Consider the following 17,506-nt stretch of genomic DNA (forward strand, 5'->3'; position numbering starts at 1 on the left):
GAGGGCTTTTGCCACTGAATCATGCCTAGTTTTGTACTGGTTCAGTGCAAGTGCTGGGCATTCGCTTGCTATGTGGTTTATGGTTTCATTTTTCGTATTGCACTGCCTACATATGGGAGAGATGTTATTTCCGTCTATCGTTCTTTGAATATATCTGGTTCTTAGGGCCTGATCTTGTGCCGCTGTTATCATTCCTTCAGTTTCCTTCTTTAGCTCTCCCCTCTGTAGCCATTGCCATGTGTTATCGCTGGCTAGTTCTTTAGTCTGTCTCATGTATTGTCCGTGCATTGGTTTGTTGTGCCAGTCCTCTGTTCTGTCAGTCATTCTCCTGTCTCTGTATATTTCTGGGCCTTCGTCTACTTTTATTAGTCCTTTATTCTTCCCATCGCACTCTTGTAGCCACTCGTCTTCACTGGTTTTCAGATATTGCCCCAGTGCTCTGTTCTCGATGGTGACGCAGTCCTCTATACTTAGTAGTCCTCTCCCTCCTTCCTTTCGTGTTAAGTATAGTCTGTCCGTATTTGCTCTTGGGTGTAGTGCTTTGTGTATTGTCATATGTTTCCTGGTTTTCTGATCTATGCTGTGGAGTTCTGCCTTCGTCCATTCCACTATTCCTGCGCTGTATCTGATTACTGGCACTGCCCATGTGTTTATGGCTTTTATCATATTTCCGGCGTTGAGTTTTGACTTGAGTATCGCCTTGAGTCTCTGCATATATTCTTTCCTGATCTTGTCCTTCATCTCTTGGTGTTTTATATCCCCTCCTTCCATTATTCCCAGGTATTTGTATCCTGTCTCATCTATGTGTTTGATGTTGCTCCCATCTGGTAGCTTTATCCCTTCAGTTCTCGTTACTTTGCCTTTTTGTATGTTGACTAAGGCGCATTTTTCTATTCCAAACTCCATCCTGATGTCCCCAGATACAATCCTTACAGACTGGATTAGGGTATCTATTTCCTTGATGCTCTTACCATACAGCTTGATGTCGTCCATGAACATCAGATGGTTGATTCTGTTGCCTCTTTTCTTGAGTTGGTACCCGGCATCCATCTTCTGTAGTACTTTTGTCATGGGAATCATGGCTACTACGAAGAGTAGTGGGGACAGTGAGTCGCCCTGGAAGATCCCTCTCCTGATATCAACCTCTGCTAGTCTTATTCCAGAGCTTGTAAGTATTGTATTCCAGTTGCGCATTGTATTTTTGAGGAAGCTAATGGTGTTTTCCTCTGCCCCATATATTTTCAGGCATTCTATTAGCCATGTGTGTGGTATCATGTCGAAGGCTTTCTTATAGTCTATCCATGCCATGCTTAGGTTGGTTTTCCTTCTCCTACTGTTCTTCATTACCATTTTGTCTATCAGGAGCTGGTCTTTTGTGCCCCTACACTTCCTTCTGCAGCCTTTCTGTTGGTGGGGGATGGTGTTGTCTCCTCTAGGTAGTTGTATAGCCTTTCACTGATGAATGATACCTGTTAGTAACTTCCACATTATTGGTAGGCAGGTGATAGGCCTGTTGTTACTGGCTATATTTCCCTTACTCTTGTCTTTTTGTACTAAGGATGTTCTTCCTGTGGTCATCCATTTGGGTGCTTGGTGATTTGTGATACAATGCTGGAGCTGTTCTGCTATTCGTGGGTGTAGGGCCTTGAAGTTTTTGAGCCAGTATCCATGGACTTCATCGGGACCTGTGGCTTTCCAGTTTGGCATTTTCTTTAGTTGGTGTCTGACTGTGTCTGTCGTGATCTCTGTGAATCTTTGTTTTATTCTCCCTGTTTCTTCTTCCTTGACTTCCTGGAGCCATGTTGCATGTTTGTTGTGTGATACCGGGTTGCTCCATATGTTTTCCCAGAGTCTCTTACTTGGTTCGGCTTCAGGAATTTCTTGGGTGGTTGTCTTCCCTCTTAGTTGGCTGTATAGTCTTTTCTGGTTGGTTCCGAATAGTTTGTTCTGTTGGTATCCCTTATTCCTGTTCATGTACCGTTGGATCTTATGTGCTTTGGCCTTAAGCCTCTGTTTTACATCTTCTATTGTTATTATTATTATTATTATTATTATTATTATTATTATTATTATTATTATTATTATTATTATTATTATTATTATTATTATTATTATTATTATTATTTGGGAGAACCTTATTCATATGGAACAACCTCACACGGACCAGTGACTTGAAATTTTGACATTCAAGCTTCCAAAGAATATTATGACGTCCATTAGAAAGAAGTAACAAGAGGTAAAGGGAAGTACAGAAAGAAGAAAAATAAATAAATATACAAATTAATCAACAGATCAAAAGTAACTAAATTATTAAATCCAAGAAGAATATTATTAGGGTTTCAAATCCATCCTGGAGTCATAAATCTTCTTCGTTTCTTCACCTTTCAGTTGGATGGTCTCAGATCAAAATGGCGTCTTAGATGTTCTTCTTCTTTTTCTTTGCCTTCCAGCTTTGTGGTCGTGAGGCCTGAGTCGAACGAGGTCGTCGCCGTGGCGCTGAACCTCGACTTCCACCAAGAACCTGAGGTCGTCGATCCCAGCCCCAAGATGGAGCACATTTTCAATTTCCTGGAATACTGCGAAGCTCCAGCCAGGTGAGGAGCCGACTGGCTGGTTGGTAATGGTTGTGGTTAATCACGCAGGGATTTTGGTTGATTTGTTTGTGGTTAATTACGCAGGGGATTTGTTTGTGGTTAATCATGCAGGGATTTTTGGTTGATTTGTTTGTGGTTAATCATGCAGGAATTTTGGTTGATTTGTTTGTGGTTAATTATGCAGAGATTTTGGTTTATTTGTTTGTGGTTAATTGGTTGATTTGTTTGTGGTTAATTACGCAGAGATTTTAGTTTATTTGTTTGTGGTTAATCACGGAGTGATTTTGGTTTATTTGTTTGTAGTTAATTACGTGGTGATTTTTGGATTATTTGTTTGTGGTTAATCATGCAGTGATTTTGGATTATTTGTTTGTGGTTAATCACGCTGGGATTTTGGATTATTTGTTTGTGGTTAATTACGCAGTGATTTTGGTTGATTTGTTTGTGGTTAATCATGCAGTGATTTTGGATTATTTGTTTGTGGTTAATCACGCAGGGACTTTGGTTGATTTGTTTGTGGTTAATCACGCAGTGATTTTGGTTGATTTGTTTGAGGTTAATTATGCAGTGATTTTGGTTGATTTGTTTGTGGTTAATCACACAGGGATTTTTAATGATTTGTTTGTGGTTAATCATGCAGGGATTTTGGATGATTTGTTTGTGGTTTATCACGCAGGGATTTTTAATGATCTGTTTGTGGTTAATTTAGCAGTGATTTTCGGTTGATTTGTTTGTGGTTAATCACATAGGGACTTTCGGTTGATTTGTTTGTGGTTAATCACGCAGGGATTTTCAGTTGATTTGATTGTGGTTAATCACGCAGGGATTTTGGATGATTCGTTTGTGCTTGATTTCGCAGTGATTTTTGGTTGATTTGTTTGTGGTTAATCATGCAGGGATTTTTGGTTGATTGTTTTGTGGTTAATCATGCAGGAATTTTCGGTTGATTTGATTGTGGTTAATCGCGTAGGGATTTTCGGTTGATTTGTGTGTGGTTAATCACGCAGCGACTCTGACTTCGTTTTCAGCGAAAGTTCAAGGACCTTGTGAAGAGAGAGACGGAATCTTTCCGCCCGAATAATCGTGCAAGATTCCGATACAATCGTCGTACTTTCACTTACTTACTTACTTTACTTTATCTTCCCGCCACTGGCCAGTGGCACAAGGCTAATACAATTCCTCTCCATCAGTCTCTATCCCGAGCCATTTCCCTTGCTTCCTCTAAGTTTTGGATTTCATCCTCAAGATCCCTGACAATTATGTCTGTCCACCTCGTTCTTGGTCTGCCCAGCGGTCTTCTTCCTATTTGTACTGCTCTCAGTGCTCTCCTGGGGTCTCTATTCTCATCCATCCTCTCAAGACCAAAATGAAGCTTCTGACGTAACAGACGCTAATTTTTTTTTCTTTTTTTTTTACATCTTAATGTCACAGTACTGGTTGCTTCGTTGCGCCTTACGTAACTCTGACAGGTCCTAACGTCAGACGAAACTTGCAGGACCTCTTTCCTTTAATCTTGTGACATTGCCAGATCCTTAAAGATTATATACGTATATATATGTGTGTACGTGCGCCTGTGTGTGTGTATAAACATCACTAAATCACTGTTCTTTCCCCCACAGGTCCAAACTACCGGAAGGGGTGGGCACCGTCCTTCACAGCTTCATGATGGGGACACTTCTGGAACTCGGTCCGGCTGAAAACGTCGAACTGATCCAGGTAAGTTAAATCCAAAGTTAATTCATTACATCTAAGTTAGAATGGAATATAAAATCTAGTCCAAAGAATAAGATCTGAGACCTGTAAGGCCATTCAGCGCTGATAGGAAAACTGAGAGTAAAAAGGTGTAAAAGGCGTAACAGGGTGAAAAATTCAACTGTTAGGAGAGAGTAGAAAGCAAGATAGAAGAGAATATGAACGGAGGTACAGTGAAATGAAAGCAAGGGGTTGCAGCTCGGGGCCGAAGGGAAGCTACAGAGAACCTTAAGTAATGCCTACAGTGCACTGCGGGAGGTGCACTGACGCCACTATCCCATATAGGGGATATTAATTGACGGACCGGAGAGCAGATCTTATAACAGTAGAAATTGCAAGATTCAGACTATAAGATATTATAAGGCATAAGAGCGAAAGTCGACCCACGCTATTTGATGTCACAATTTTGGACATAGTGAAGACTTACGGTCAAAAGGCTTTGAGACGAAGATTGTTGAAGCTGCTATTGCATCTGTCAGAACTTGAAACAGGTATAAAAAGGAAAATTCGCAGGTATTCTAAATAAAAACAATAATAATAATAAGTATCAAGACCTGAAAATAGAAATAAGAAAGATATGGGATATGCCAGTGGAAACTGTACCCATTATCATAGGGACACTAGGAGGCACGATCCCAAGATCCCTGAAAAGGAACCTGGTAAAACTATAGATGCCGAAGTAGCTCCAGGACTCATGCAGAAGCGTGTGCTCCTAGAAACAGCGCATATAGTGAGAAAAGTGATGGACTCCTAAGGAGGCAGGATGCAACCCGGAACCCCACACTATAAAAACCACCCGGTCGAATAGGATGACTGTGACAGAAAAAAGAAAGCATTATTAGCAGTAGTAAATGTACAAAAAAATAAAGTAATATAATTGCAAACTCTTAAGAAAAAATATATGGACTATTTACGCACCATCGCAAGTACCTGAATCACTTTGCATTACACTTTACTTTGCGATTGTTAATCAGAAATGAAGTAGGAGACTTGCACATCCAAAAGAGATGATTAACAGTAGAGCTAAGAAACACTCCCTTATGAAAACGTTAAATAACCTCAAATTTCATCTGATGTTCCTAAACAGATCATGGAGGAGGAGAACTTGAGACGGGCCACTGAAAAGGGGTACAAGGCGGTCTTCACCACAAATACCTCAGACTTGACACAAGTAAGTATGGCTCTGTTTTCTTTGCAATGTAGAAGAACGAGAGAGAAACATGGATGCCACTTATCCCCTTCGTTTTCCGATAGTTTTGTGAATATCATAACATTCTAGGAACTCCTAAGTTCCAGAGGTCCTCTGTTCCTCCTCACACCGTTGGACTGTGGAACCACCTCCCTGAGGATGGTGGTATAAACAATTCTCCTTGTATTTTAATCATTTTCCTACATTTTTAGTAATTTGTTGAATTATTTTTTAATAACTGATCTCTTCATAATATTTCTTGGAAGTTTGAGCTTCTAGTCAGTGGCTCCTTTGGTGGGCTTGTTCCATATGGATAGGGTTCTTCATCTTCTGAATAATGATAAATTCACAATATGCTATAGTAGATTCACATCATCCGTGCATCTGATTGGCCGTTGATAAGCCAGTCACAGGGCTGGAAGCTCTCAGTCTCTCGAGAGAGTTCAAGTAGGCAGGATGCATGTTCCACCTCTCATGAAGGATACTTTTGAAAGACGTATCCCTCGGGAGAGGTGGAACATACATCCTGCCTATGTGAACTCTTCGAAAAACGGTTTCCAGTCCTGTGACTGGCTTATCAACAGCCAATCAGGAGCGTCGTAAGGGACTGGCCTAGACATCAGATGCACGGTTGATGTGAATCTACTATAGTACTGGAGATGTTTGCTAAGCTATTCAACCGGTTACATTTATGCTCGAAGGAAATTTGACGTTAAAGTTAATTTTTTCATTTCTCTGATATCGAAAGCTTGGCTCATCTAATGTCATTGACCTGATAGGTAACTCTGACTGATAATTCTAAAAATTCTATTGCACGTGGAAAAAGATAACTCCAATAATTATCAAGATGTCCTATATCTGGACCCCAATTCTCACTAACACTAACAAATAATACTTTAAATCTAGCATTCGCTTATCAAATGTAATGACTAACAATTCTAAAATATTTCATTGCATGTAGAAAGAGATATCTCCAAATAGTCATAAAGTATTTAAACACCTGGACCTTAATTCTAATTAAAACTAACAAACAATACTATAAAATTCAGTATCATTTTGCAAGAACACACAGCAGTACCCTCATCGTCTTATAAGAAAACCCCAGTAAGGGAGATTAGTGTCGTCAGCGCACTCGCGGTGCACTGTAGGCATTATTCAAGGTTCTTTTCAGCTGCTACCCCTTGCATTCATTTTACTGCACTTCTTTTCATATTCTCTAACTTCCATCTTACTTTCCACCCTCTCCTATAACAACTGATTCACAGTGAAACTGCCGTTACACCTTTCAAACCCTTTTGCTCTTGATTTCTGTTTCGGCGCTGAATGACCTCACAGGTCCCTGCGTTTGGTCTTTTCGCCTAAATTCTATATTCTATTTTATTCCATAACAAACCACCTTCAGAAATACCCTTCTCCTCTTTCTCCCAAGACCGAAAGACGCCCAGATCATAATAACTGACCAGTTAATAGGACCTGTTCTCCTTTACAGCAAGTGTGCGACGACCTGCTCTCTTACGAGGTCCTGGGCACCCAGCAGGTCAATCTCTGGGTGGCACCCGACGGCACCAGGCCCTTCGCCCCTGCCCCCAACTCCCAGCGAGCTGTGACGACCGTCAAGTACGTCTAGGAGCGAAGCCTTCTGGACGCGGCTATTATAAGTCTAACTCAGTGGTTCCCAAAATTTTTTTATGGTCATGGCCTACCTACTCACCTCTTCAAATCCTGATGGCCCCCTGTGGTGATATGTAATTCTTCTATGTTCATGTGGAGGAAGCCCAAATAGGGACATTAACTTAGACATTCTCGAACTGGCCCCTTAAAAATCAAATTACACCCCCTTGGTCGGCCGTAAACTCCAAAGGCCATGAACTTAGACATCCTCGAAATGGCCCCCTTGAAAATCAAATTAACACCCCCTTGGTGGAGCGTAAACACCAAAGGACATTAACTTAAGACATTCTCGAATTGGACCCCTTATACATCAAATTAACCTCCCCCTTGGTGGAGCTTAAACACCAAAGGACATTAACTTGAGACATTCTCGAATTAGCCCCCTCAAGAATCAAATTAATTCCCCCCTGGTGGGGCGTAAACCCTCAAAGGACATTAACTTAGACATTCTCGAACTGGCCCCCCTTGAAAATCAAATTAGCTTCCCCCCCTGATGGGGCGTAAATCCCTAAATTGGGAACCACTGGCCTACGTAGACCCTAATAATTCTGGACGCGTCCGAATACTGAAGCCTTAAACAACATCGAGATCGAAGAGACTACAGAGGCCTTAGAGAGTTCAGCGAGATGCAGTTGTTACAAAGGATAAAGCAGTTCATGCCAGAACTCTAATCTAATTAAATCAACGGTAGGAATTGACTACAGACAATAATAGAGACGGGAAAAAGGAAAATATAGCAGTATAGTCTAGTGAAGAAGCAGAACTCCAGGTTATCAAATGTCCGTCTCGAAGTTGAAACCAAGAACGTCTGCTCAAAACTTTTAAGCGCGACTGGAGACCATCCTGACGGGATGCAGAGAAAAAAGCAAAAAGATAAATTAGTCATCCATATAGAGTTCACATGAGTGACCTCGTTAGATAATTGAGACAAAACTCAGACTAGAGGCTGGATAATCTTCGACAACCGAAGAAGACTGAATGGATGGGAGATCCTCCGCTTTGCTTTGCTCTCACAAATCGCAAAAAAAAAGGACAACGAAAGAGTGAAAGTGAAGAGAAAGGTCGACGAGAATTTGTTTAGAAAGTGGAGGTAATGATGATGAAAGCCATAATCGTCGAACGCTTTCCTTCGGAGGACAATGAAGCGTGAACATAACAAAAAGTAATAAAAACAGCAATATACTCCCAGCACGAAAGCTGGATACCTGACAATCAGGAAACGAATTGTCCCAAAGAAATACAGGGAAATACAGCTACTGTATTAATGCATACATAGATTGCATCTATTTTCTTTACTTGCGAATACATATGAATATTTTTGTACGAGGTTATAGAACATATCTACGTGTCTAGCCATTTTTTTTTAGACTTATATTGTTGTACTATTGTAGATTCACATCAGCGGTGCATCTGATGAGGCCAGTCCCTTACGACGCTCCTGATTGGTTGTTGATAAACCAATGACAAGGACATTCTCAAGTCTCTCTCTCGAGGGTTCACATAGATAGGATGTATGTTCCACCTCTCCTGAGGGATACTTTTGAACGTATCCTTCAGGAGAGTTGGAACATACATCCTGCCCATGTGAACTCTCTCCAGAGCCTGAGAGTTTCCAGCCTTGTGATTGGCTTACCAACAGCCAATCAGGAGCGTCGTAAGGCACTGGCCGAGACATTAGCTTCACGGTTGGTGCGAATCTACTATAGTATGTTAATACTTTATAAATCACTAATTACAATCACCGCACATGTGAATATATATAAGACTTTGTCTCAAGTACCAAGTAGGTTAGTTACAGTTATTTATAGGAGTAATATATATCTATCGATACTTATTTATTTGTCACGTAAATATTCATAAGGAAAGATTGGCTTCACCTGCTAAGAAACAGCCATAATTTTTTTTAAAGCTCGTGATAAAGACAATTTCAATATTCTTTGTTTAGTTCATTATTACTTGTAAGGAGGTATTTCAGGTCATATGTTGTACTGATTACAGAGAACCACAATATACATACATACATACATATATAATATATATAATATATATATATATATATATATACTATATATATAATAATAATAATACAATAACTAGGTCTGTATCACAGCAAACATATACCTGAGAAAAGCTTTAAAAGTAGACAAAACAGAGTAGGCAGTTTTCAGTATGCCAAAATGTTATAGATTAAAAGCCAAAATGTGTGCTTGTGTGTGTGTGTGTCTGAGAGAGAGAGAGAGAGAGAGAGATGAGAGAGAGAGAGAGAGAGAGAGAGAGAGAGAGAGTGCCCAAATTAATCGAATAACTTTTTAGTTGATTGAATCACGAACCTAATAGACAAGAAAAACCACAACAGATAACAACGAAGAAGAAAAAAATGAAGTAGAAGAAGAAGAAGAAGGACCTTTCTCCTTCACAAGTAGACACGATTTGGTTTCCAGAAATTTATGCTGTCAGTGAGAAAGAGTGAGTTGGAGCGGTTGGACAGCAAGACGAGGAGATTTAAGAGAATGAAGGAGATGAAGGAATTCCTTAAACAAAGTGCGGTAATTGGCGAAGACCCTACATTAGTAACCTGTGCTTTATACTTATTCAATTTAAGCGATTTCTATATATATATATAATATATTAATATATATATATATATATATTAATATAATATATAGTATATATATAATATACATATATATATATAATATATATATATATATATATACCTATCTATATATAGATATATATATATTATATACCTAATATATATATATATATATATATATATATATATACACTGATATATCATATATAGATATATTATATATAATAAAACAAAAATGGTAGCATTAAAAACATGTACAAAATACGCCCAAGTTTCTTCGCTTCAATCGAGTTTTCTGCCCACAGCGTATATAATGCTGTATGAAAGAAACTCCCAGCCGTGGCCCTTGAAACTTTCAGCCACGGCCCGATGCTGGCCTGTCCCACAGTGGTGCCAGACTCACGACCATGGCTAAAACTTTCACCGTTCATAAAATTGAAACTACTGAGGCTAGAGGGCTGCAATTTGGTACGTTTGATGACTGAAGGGTGGATGATCAATATACCAACTTGCAGCCCTCTAGCCTTAGTCATTTTTGAGATCTGAGGGCTGAAAGAAAAACTGCGGACGGACAGACAAATAGCCATCTCAGTAGCTTTTTTATACAAAAAAAACTGAAATTAATCGTAATATGGTAACTGATAAGTACAAAAGTCCGCAGAGTTCAGGTTAATTAAGTTAAGGTTTTACTGTAATAGTTAGAGAAACTGGACAGCATGACTGAAGAAAGGAAGCCTACATTGCATTTTTCCTTGCACTTACACGATATCAATTCGTGTTTCAACGCCAGTTACTCTGTTTGCTAAATCTATCAAAATCTTCCCAATAATTCAACCCACCGAAAATAATAGCAATAAATAAATAAATAACAACAGAATCCGTCTAACACGATTTTTAAAACATATCAACCATAGTACATTCACATATACAGAAATAATAATAATAATAATAATAATAATAATAATAATAATAATAATAATAATAATAATAGTAATTTTTTAAATAAAATTAAAATGGACTTTGACTATTACCTATTTGAGATAAGCCAACCTTCGGTACGTTGCTCGCCAGTTTACACAACAATGAGAAAACAATCATTAGAAAAATAGAGAAGATCCTTTATGAAATTAACGCAGCTGAGGCAGCAATTCAAATAATAATCATAATGCTAATAAATCTAGGATATAGAAACAAGGCATGAGGAAACTGTGATGTATTTAGCCATTTTTTACTTATTTGAAATTGGTTACAGAAAACAGCTTTTAACATTTTCACCCTTCTGTAATAGTTGTTGAATCACAAATGAAGTATGCACAAGGAAGATTATCTCTTTGAAGTTGTAGACCAGTTTTCAGGAATAAATAAAATTTGCATGAACGTGAATTGCTTCATTCTACCTTGAAGGATTATAGACAATTATCAATTATCATAATAAAAAAAAAATAAAAAGTGTAAATGGAGTTGGACAGCTAAGTTCAAGACGGCCAGAAGGATTCCTTCTACCTTGAATAATTACAGACAATTATTAATTATCATAATAAAAAAGTAATAAAAATTGTAAATGGAGTTGGACAGCTCAGGTCAAGACAGCTAGAAGGAGGTAAGAGAAATAGAAGAACAATAAAAGTACTTCATAATTCTTCAGACCTGCCTACAGTGCGCCATGAAAACCGCACAGTAAGGAATGCTACCTTTATCGTCTTAATTTCTACAATTCCACCTATACTATAGAATGGAATAGAGAGTAAAATTTAGGCCAAAGCCCAAGCGCTGGCACCTTGGAGGCAGCACTGAAAGGGAAATTAAGAGTGAAAAGTTTGAAAGGAGTGGAAAAGTAAGATGGAAGATAGAGAATATGAACGGAGGTAAAGTAAAAGGAATGAAAGGGAGTACAGCTAGGATCCCAAGGGACGCTGCAAAGAATCTTAAGTAATGCCTACAGAGTACCGTGTGAGGCGCACTGACAGCGCATACCCACCTACGGTGATATCTGTGTTGGAGGTCGCCAACTCTTGTCAATTCATTTATTAAAAACAAAACTTATCCTTCTGGTACTAATGACGTGTTTTCCCTTTCAAAAAATTCTTCTTGTTTATTTGATATTTTTGTATAGTTAAGTTCTATGAAATACTCATCATAAACGCAAAAAAATGCAAATAAATAGAAAAAATTAAAAATTGCATCACTGGAGTTTGCAACATTAAACTGGCTTTAGAACTGAATAAAAATTAAACACAAAAAAGGTCACGTAATGACTGACCATTTGTAAATGAAACTGGACTTAACCTTCAAGAGATGGCATCGAACGGACTATTTTTTTCCTCCCTCTTCTGTTTTGACTTTTATCAAATTAAACCACTTATACAAATACATTTGTAAGTGAACCTTCGTAATTTAAAATCAAGTAAAAAAAAAAAAAAAAAAAAAAAAAAAAAAAAAGTGCGTTCGGCGCAATTGAGCTTTCTGCACTACAGCGTACAATCGAGGCCACCAAAAATAGATCTACCTGTCGGTGGGCTCGGTATAACGCTGTATGAGCCGCGACCCGTGAAACGTTAACCACCGCCCGGTGGTGGCCTATCCTAATATCGTTGCTAGAAGCACGGATGTGGCTAACTTTAACCTTAAATAAAATACAAAATACAGAGGTTAGAGGGCTGCTATTTGGCATGTTTGAACATTGGAAGGTGGGTAATCAACATACCAATTTGCAGCCCTCTAGCCTCGGTAGTTTTTAAGATCTGAGGGCGGACTAGAAAAAATAAAGAAGACTGGATGTACCACCATGGGCCGTTTATGCAAATGCGGAATAATTTTATGCATTTTTTTCGAGGTGAAGAGATTTGCATACGAGAAGGCCTTGTTTTTTATACTTCTTTGCGTCGAGGTATTACGAATTGGTCAATGAAATCTTGTCAGTTGAACGTAGTTTATTTGCATGCTCTGATCATACATACGCACAAACATATACGTATATATATATATATATTATATATATATATATATATATTATATAAAATATATTATATATCATATAAATACATATGTAAATATATACACACACAAAAATATACTTGTGTTTATGTGTGTGTATTCGTGTGCATCCAAAGTGCATTTGGATGAAGGAAACGTCCTTAAGGATCAGTCCAGAGGCTTTAACAGTTACTGTTCCCTTCTATAACGGTAAAGGTGAGAAGGCAGTTAGTTGGTTTTAAGACTGAAGCACAAAATGTAAAATGACTGCCTACTGAGGAACCTGTACAGTAGCATTCTGAATGTCTGAGAGGGACAGAGATAACGCAGAGATAAATAGAGGAGGAACAGAGAAAACTCTTGATAATAAAGAGGAAAACTGCATGTGGCATATATAATATTAATAAAATAATAAAAATTATGAACGCTTCATCAAGGTAAACTGTAGTTTTTTGACAACAATCAACATACCTTACTATAATGGGCATAATGTCTGTCCGTCCGTCTCTCATTCAATCACGACCAAACAGTTGGTTCGATGGGCATGAAACTTGGCAGGGTTATAGTGGGGACCCATAAGATGTTTCATAATGCGGTTTCATTCTACCTCTACCCCCCACCCTCCCTCCGAAGGGGGTGGGGGTGAGAGAATTCCCTGACACGGGGCTGGTTTTCCCGTGAAACGAGACTGGTTACGCCCGTAGAGTTAGTTACTTTAAGAATTTCTGTAAACAAGTTTGCTAGTTCGGTGAATTAAGCTAAGGAAAGCGACTGGTTTGGTGTAGAAGTGGATTCGAAGCATGGGTGTTATAATATATATATATATATATATATATATATATATATATACATATACATATATGTATGTATGTATGTACCCATACATATATGTATGATGTATGTCCATATACAGGGTGGGCCAAAAAGTAGCCTCACAGGTTAAAACAAGAATAAAAAAATAATTTATTTAAACGGCATAATATTTTTCAGTACCATTGAATAAAAGTGGCATATTTAAGAATGAGTGACATGAAAAGGATAAAAATAAGTAGCATGTATTAATGGCACAGTATTAATTTTCTATTGAAGAGTACTTTGAATGAGAAAACAGTTCATGAAGTAACTGTGAGGCTACTTTTGGCCACCCATGTATGTATGATATATATATAATATATATATATATATATATATATATATATATGTATATATATATATACGTATATATATATATATATATATATATATATATATATATAATTTATTATATTGACACATAGATATGTATATATTACATACACACACACACACACACACATATATATATATATATATATATATATATATATATATATATATATATATATATATATATATGTGTGTGTGTGTGTGTGTGTGTGTGTATAATATATATATCTCCGTGGCTATCTAAATTCTCTATATGGGAAGGTGAAAAGAAATATATTAGCAAGAAAAAAAACTAGTCCTTTTGTCATCAATAAATGTTCGTACCGCTGAACTATTCACCATCAAATTGTCAACCTTGTCGAATATATAAGTAAACAGGAACACAACGGTTTCCCTGCCCATACATGCATCACTAATTAAGTGGACCCTGTTGTCCCCTCTCTCTCTCTCTGTAAGGTCTGTAAGGTCTGTAAGGTCTCTCTCTCTCTCTCGCCAGCGTAAGCAAAAAGTTCGTAGCCTTAAAGGAAAAAAAACTTGTCAAAATAAAAGCTCTTTGACGTATTTGTTCTTGTCTCCCTTACATGACCTCCAATTCTATGCTCTCTCTCTCTCTCTCTCATACACACAAGTTTTCAGTTGTTCTTCATAGTCTGGATCTATTTACATAGTTCCCTGAAACCACCTCTCTCTCTCTCTCTCACACACAAGTTTTCAGTTCTTTTTCAGTGTGGATCTATTGACATAGTTTCCTGGAAGCTATTACTCTCTCTCTCTCTTTCTCACCTCTAAACCGAGATGTTGTTGCGCAATATATCACTGACGAAACTAACAACATTGCAACAACTCAGAAAACCTGTATATGAAGGTTGGTAGACGGTGATGGTACCTACTGACGTATGAAAGATAAGAATAGTCATTGTCTAAGTAAGATCTAGTATTATTATTATTTCTATTAGTATTATTATTGTTTTATTATTTTTTTTGTCTATTACAGTCATCCTATTCGACTGGGTTTTTTTTACAGTGTGGGGGGGGGGTTGCGGGTTGCATCCTGCCTCCTTAGGAATCCATCACTTTTCTTACTATGTGCGCTGTTTCTGGTAGCACACTCTTTTGCATGAGTCCTGGATCTACTTTGGCATCTAATAGTTTTTCCATGTTCCTTTTCCAGGGGTCTTGGGATCGTGCCTAGTGTCCCTATAATTATTATTATTATTATTGAATGATATTGCTGCATCAGCTGCATTGTCTTCCATAGTTTTCTCCATTATCCTGATAACAGTTATCTATACGTTACTGCAAATGGAGAAAATTATGCAAGATGAATGCAGCTGATGCAGAGATATCATTCGATTATACTTGTTTGAAAGAGGGTCTCCTATCAATATATTATTAATATTATTATTTTTTTGCTCTATCACAGTCCTCCAATTCGACTGGGTGGTATTTATAGTGTGGGGTTCCGGGTTGCATCCTGCCACCTTAGGAGTCCATCACTTTTCTTACTGTGTGCGCCGTTTCTAGGATCACACTCTTCTGCATGAGTCCTGGAGCTACTTCAGCCTCTAGTTTTTCTAGATTACTTTTCAGGGATCTTGGGATCGTGCCTAGTGTTCCTATGATTATGGGTACGATTTCCACTAGTATATCCCATATCCTTCTTATTTCTATTTTCAGATCTTGATACTTATCCATTTTTTCTCTTTCTTTCTCTTCAACTCTGGTGTCCCATGGTATTGCCACATCAATGAGTGATACTTTCTTCTTGATTTTGTCAATCAACGTCACGTCTGGTCTGTTTGCACGTATCATCCTATCTCTTCTGATACCATAGTCCCAGAGGATCTTTGCCTAATCGTTTTCTATCACTCCCTCAGGTTGGTGCTCGTACCACTTATTACGGCAAGGTAGCTGATGTTTCTTGCACAGGCTCCAGTGGAGGGCTTTTGCCACTGAATCATGCCTCTTTTTGTACTGGTTCTGTGCAAGTGCCGGACGTTCGCTTGCTATGTGGTTTATAGTTTCATTTTTCGTATTGCACTGCCTACATATGGGAGAGATGTTATCTCCGTCTATCGTTCTTTGAACATATCTGGTTCTTAGGGCCTGATCTTGTGCCGCTGTTATCATTCCTTCAGTTTCCTTCTTTAGCTCTCCCCTCTGTAGCCATTGCCATGTGTCATCGCTGGCTAGTTCTTTAGTCTGTCTCATGTATTGTCCGTGCATTGGTTTGTTGTGCCAGTCCTCTGTTCTGTTTGTCATTCTCCTGTCTCTGTATATTTCTGGGCCTTCGTCTACTTTTATTAGTCCTTCTTCCCATGCACTCTTTAGCCACTCGTCTTCACTGGTTTTAAGATATTGCCCCAGTGCTCTGTTCTCGAGGTTGACGCAGTCCGCTATACTTAGTAGTCCTCTCCCTCCTTCCTTTTGTGTTATGTATAGTCTGTCCGTATTTGCTCTTGGATGTAGTGCTTTGTGTATTGTCATAAGTTTCCTGGTTTTCTGATCTATGCTGCGGAGTTCTGCCTTCGTCCATTCCACTATTCCTGCGCTGTATCTGATTAATGGCACTGCCCATGTGTTTATGGCTTTTATCATATTTCCAGCGTTGAGTTTTGACTTGAGTATCGCCTTGAGTCTCTCCATATATTCTTTCCTGATCGTGTTCCTTCATCTCTTGGTGTTTTATATCCCCTCCTTCCATTATTCCCAGGTATTTGTATCCTGTCTCATCTGTGTTTGATGTTGCTCCCATCTGGTAGCTTTATCCCTTCAGTTCTCGTTACTTTGCCTTTTTGTATGTTGACTAAGGCTCATTTTTCTATTCCAAACTCCATCCTCATGTCCCCAGATACAATTCTTGCAGTCTGGATTAGGGTATCTATTTTCTTGATGCTCTTACCATACAGCTTGATGTCGTCCATGAACATCAGATGGTTAATTCTGTTGCCTCTTTTTTTGAGTTGGTACCCGGCATCCATCTTCTGTAGTACTTTTGTCATGGGAATCTTGGCTACTACGAAGAGTAGTGGGGACAGTGAGTCGCCCTGGAAGATCCTTCTCCTGATATTAACCTCTGCTAGTCCTATTCCAGAGCTTGTAAGTATTATATTCCAGTTGCGCATTGTATTTTTGAAGAAGCTGATGGCGTTTTCCTCTGCCCCATATATTTTCAGGCATTCTATTAGCCATGTGTGTGGTATCATGTCGAAGGCTTTCTTAATAGTCTATCCATGCCATGCTTAGGTTGGTTTTCCTTCTCTTGCTGTTCTTCATTACCATTTTGTCTATTAGGAGCTGGTCTTTTGTGCCCCTACACTTCCTTCTGCAGCCTTTCTGTTGGTGGGGGATGGTGTTTGTATCCTCTAGGTAGTTGTATAGCCTTTCACTGATGATACCTGTTAGTAACTTCCACATTATTGGTAGGCAGGTGATAGGCCTGTAGTTACTGGCTATATTTCCCTTACTCTTGTCTTTTTGTACTAATTATTATTATTATTATTATTATTATTATTATTATTATTATTATTATTATTCCCGAAAGCT

At 38.4% G+C, this 17,506-nt stretch overlaps 1 protein-coding gene across 1 annotated transcript in view; it reads left to right on the forward strand.

The window, feature by feature from the left end:
* Positions 1–9,827, forward strand: part of LOC135216785 (beta-alanyl-bioamine nonribosomal peptide synthetase ebony-like) — a 69,962-nt gene extending 60,135 nt beyond the window's left edge. The window contains 4 exon segments of the mRNA XM_064252265.1: positions 2,451–2,594; positions 4,214–4,310; positions 5,434–5,517; positions 7,025–9,827. Coding sequence (XP_064108335.1) covers positions 2,451–2,594; positions 4,214–4,310; positions 5,434–5,517; positions 7,025–7,162 — 463 coding nt within the window. The 3' untranslated portion in view covers positions 7,163–9,827.
* The last annotated feature ends 7,679 nt before the right edge of the window (positions 9,828–17,506 follow it).

The sequence above is a fragment of the Macrobrachium nipponense genome, chromosome 6 (assembly GCF_015104395.2).
Source record: "Macrobrachium nipponense isolate FS-2020 chromosome 6, ASM1510439v2, whole genome shotgun sequence".
Taxonomy (NCBI): domain Eukaryota; kingdom Metazoa; phylum Arthropoda; class Malacostraca; order Decapoda; family Palaemonidae; genus Macrobrachium; species Macrobrachium nipponense.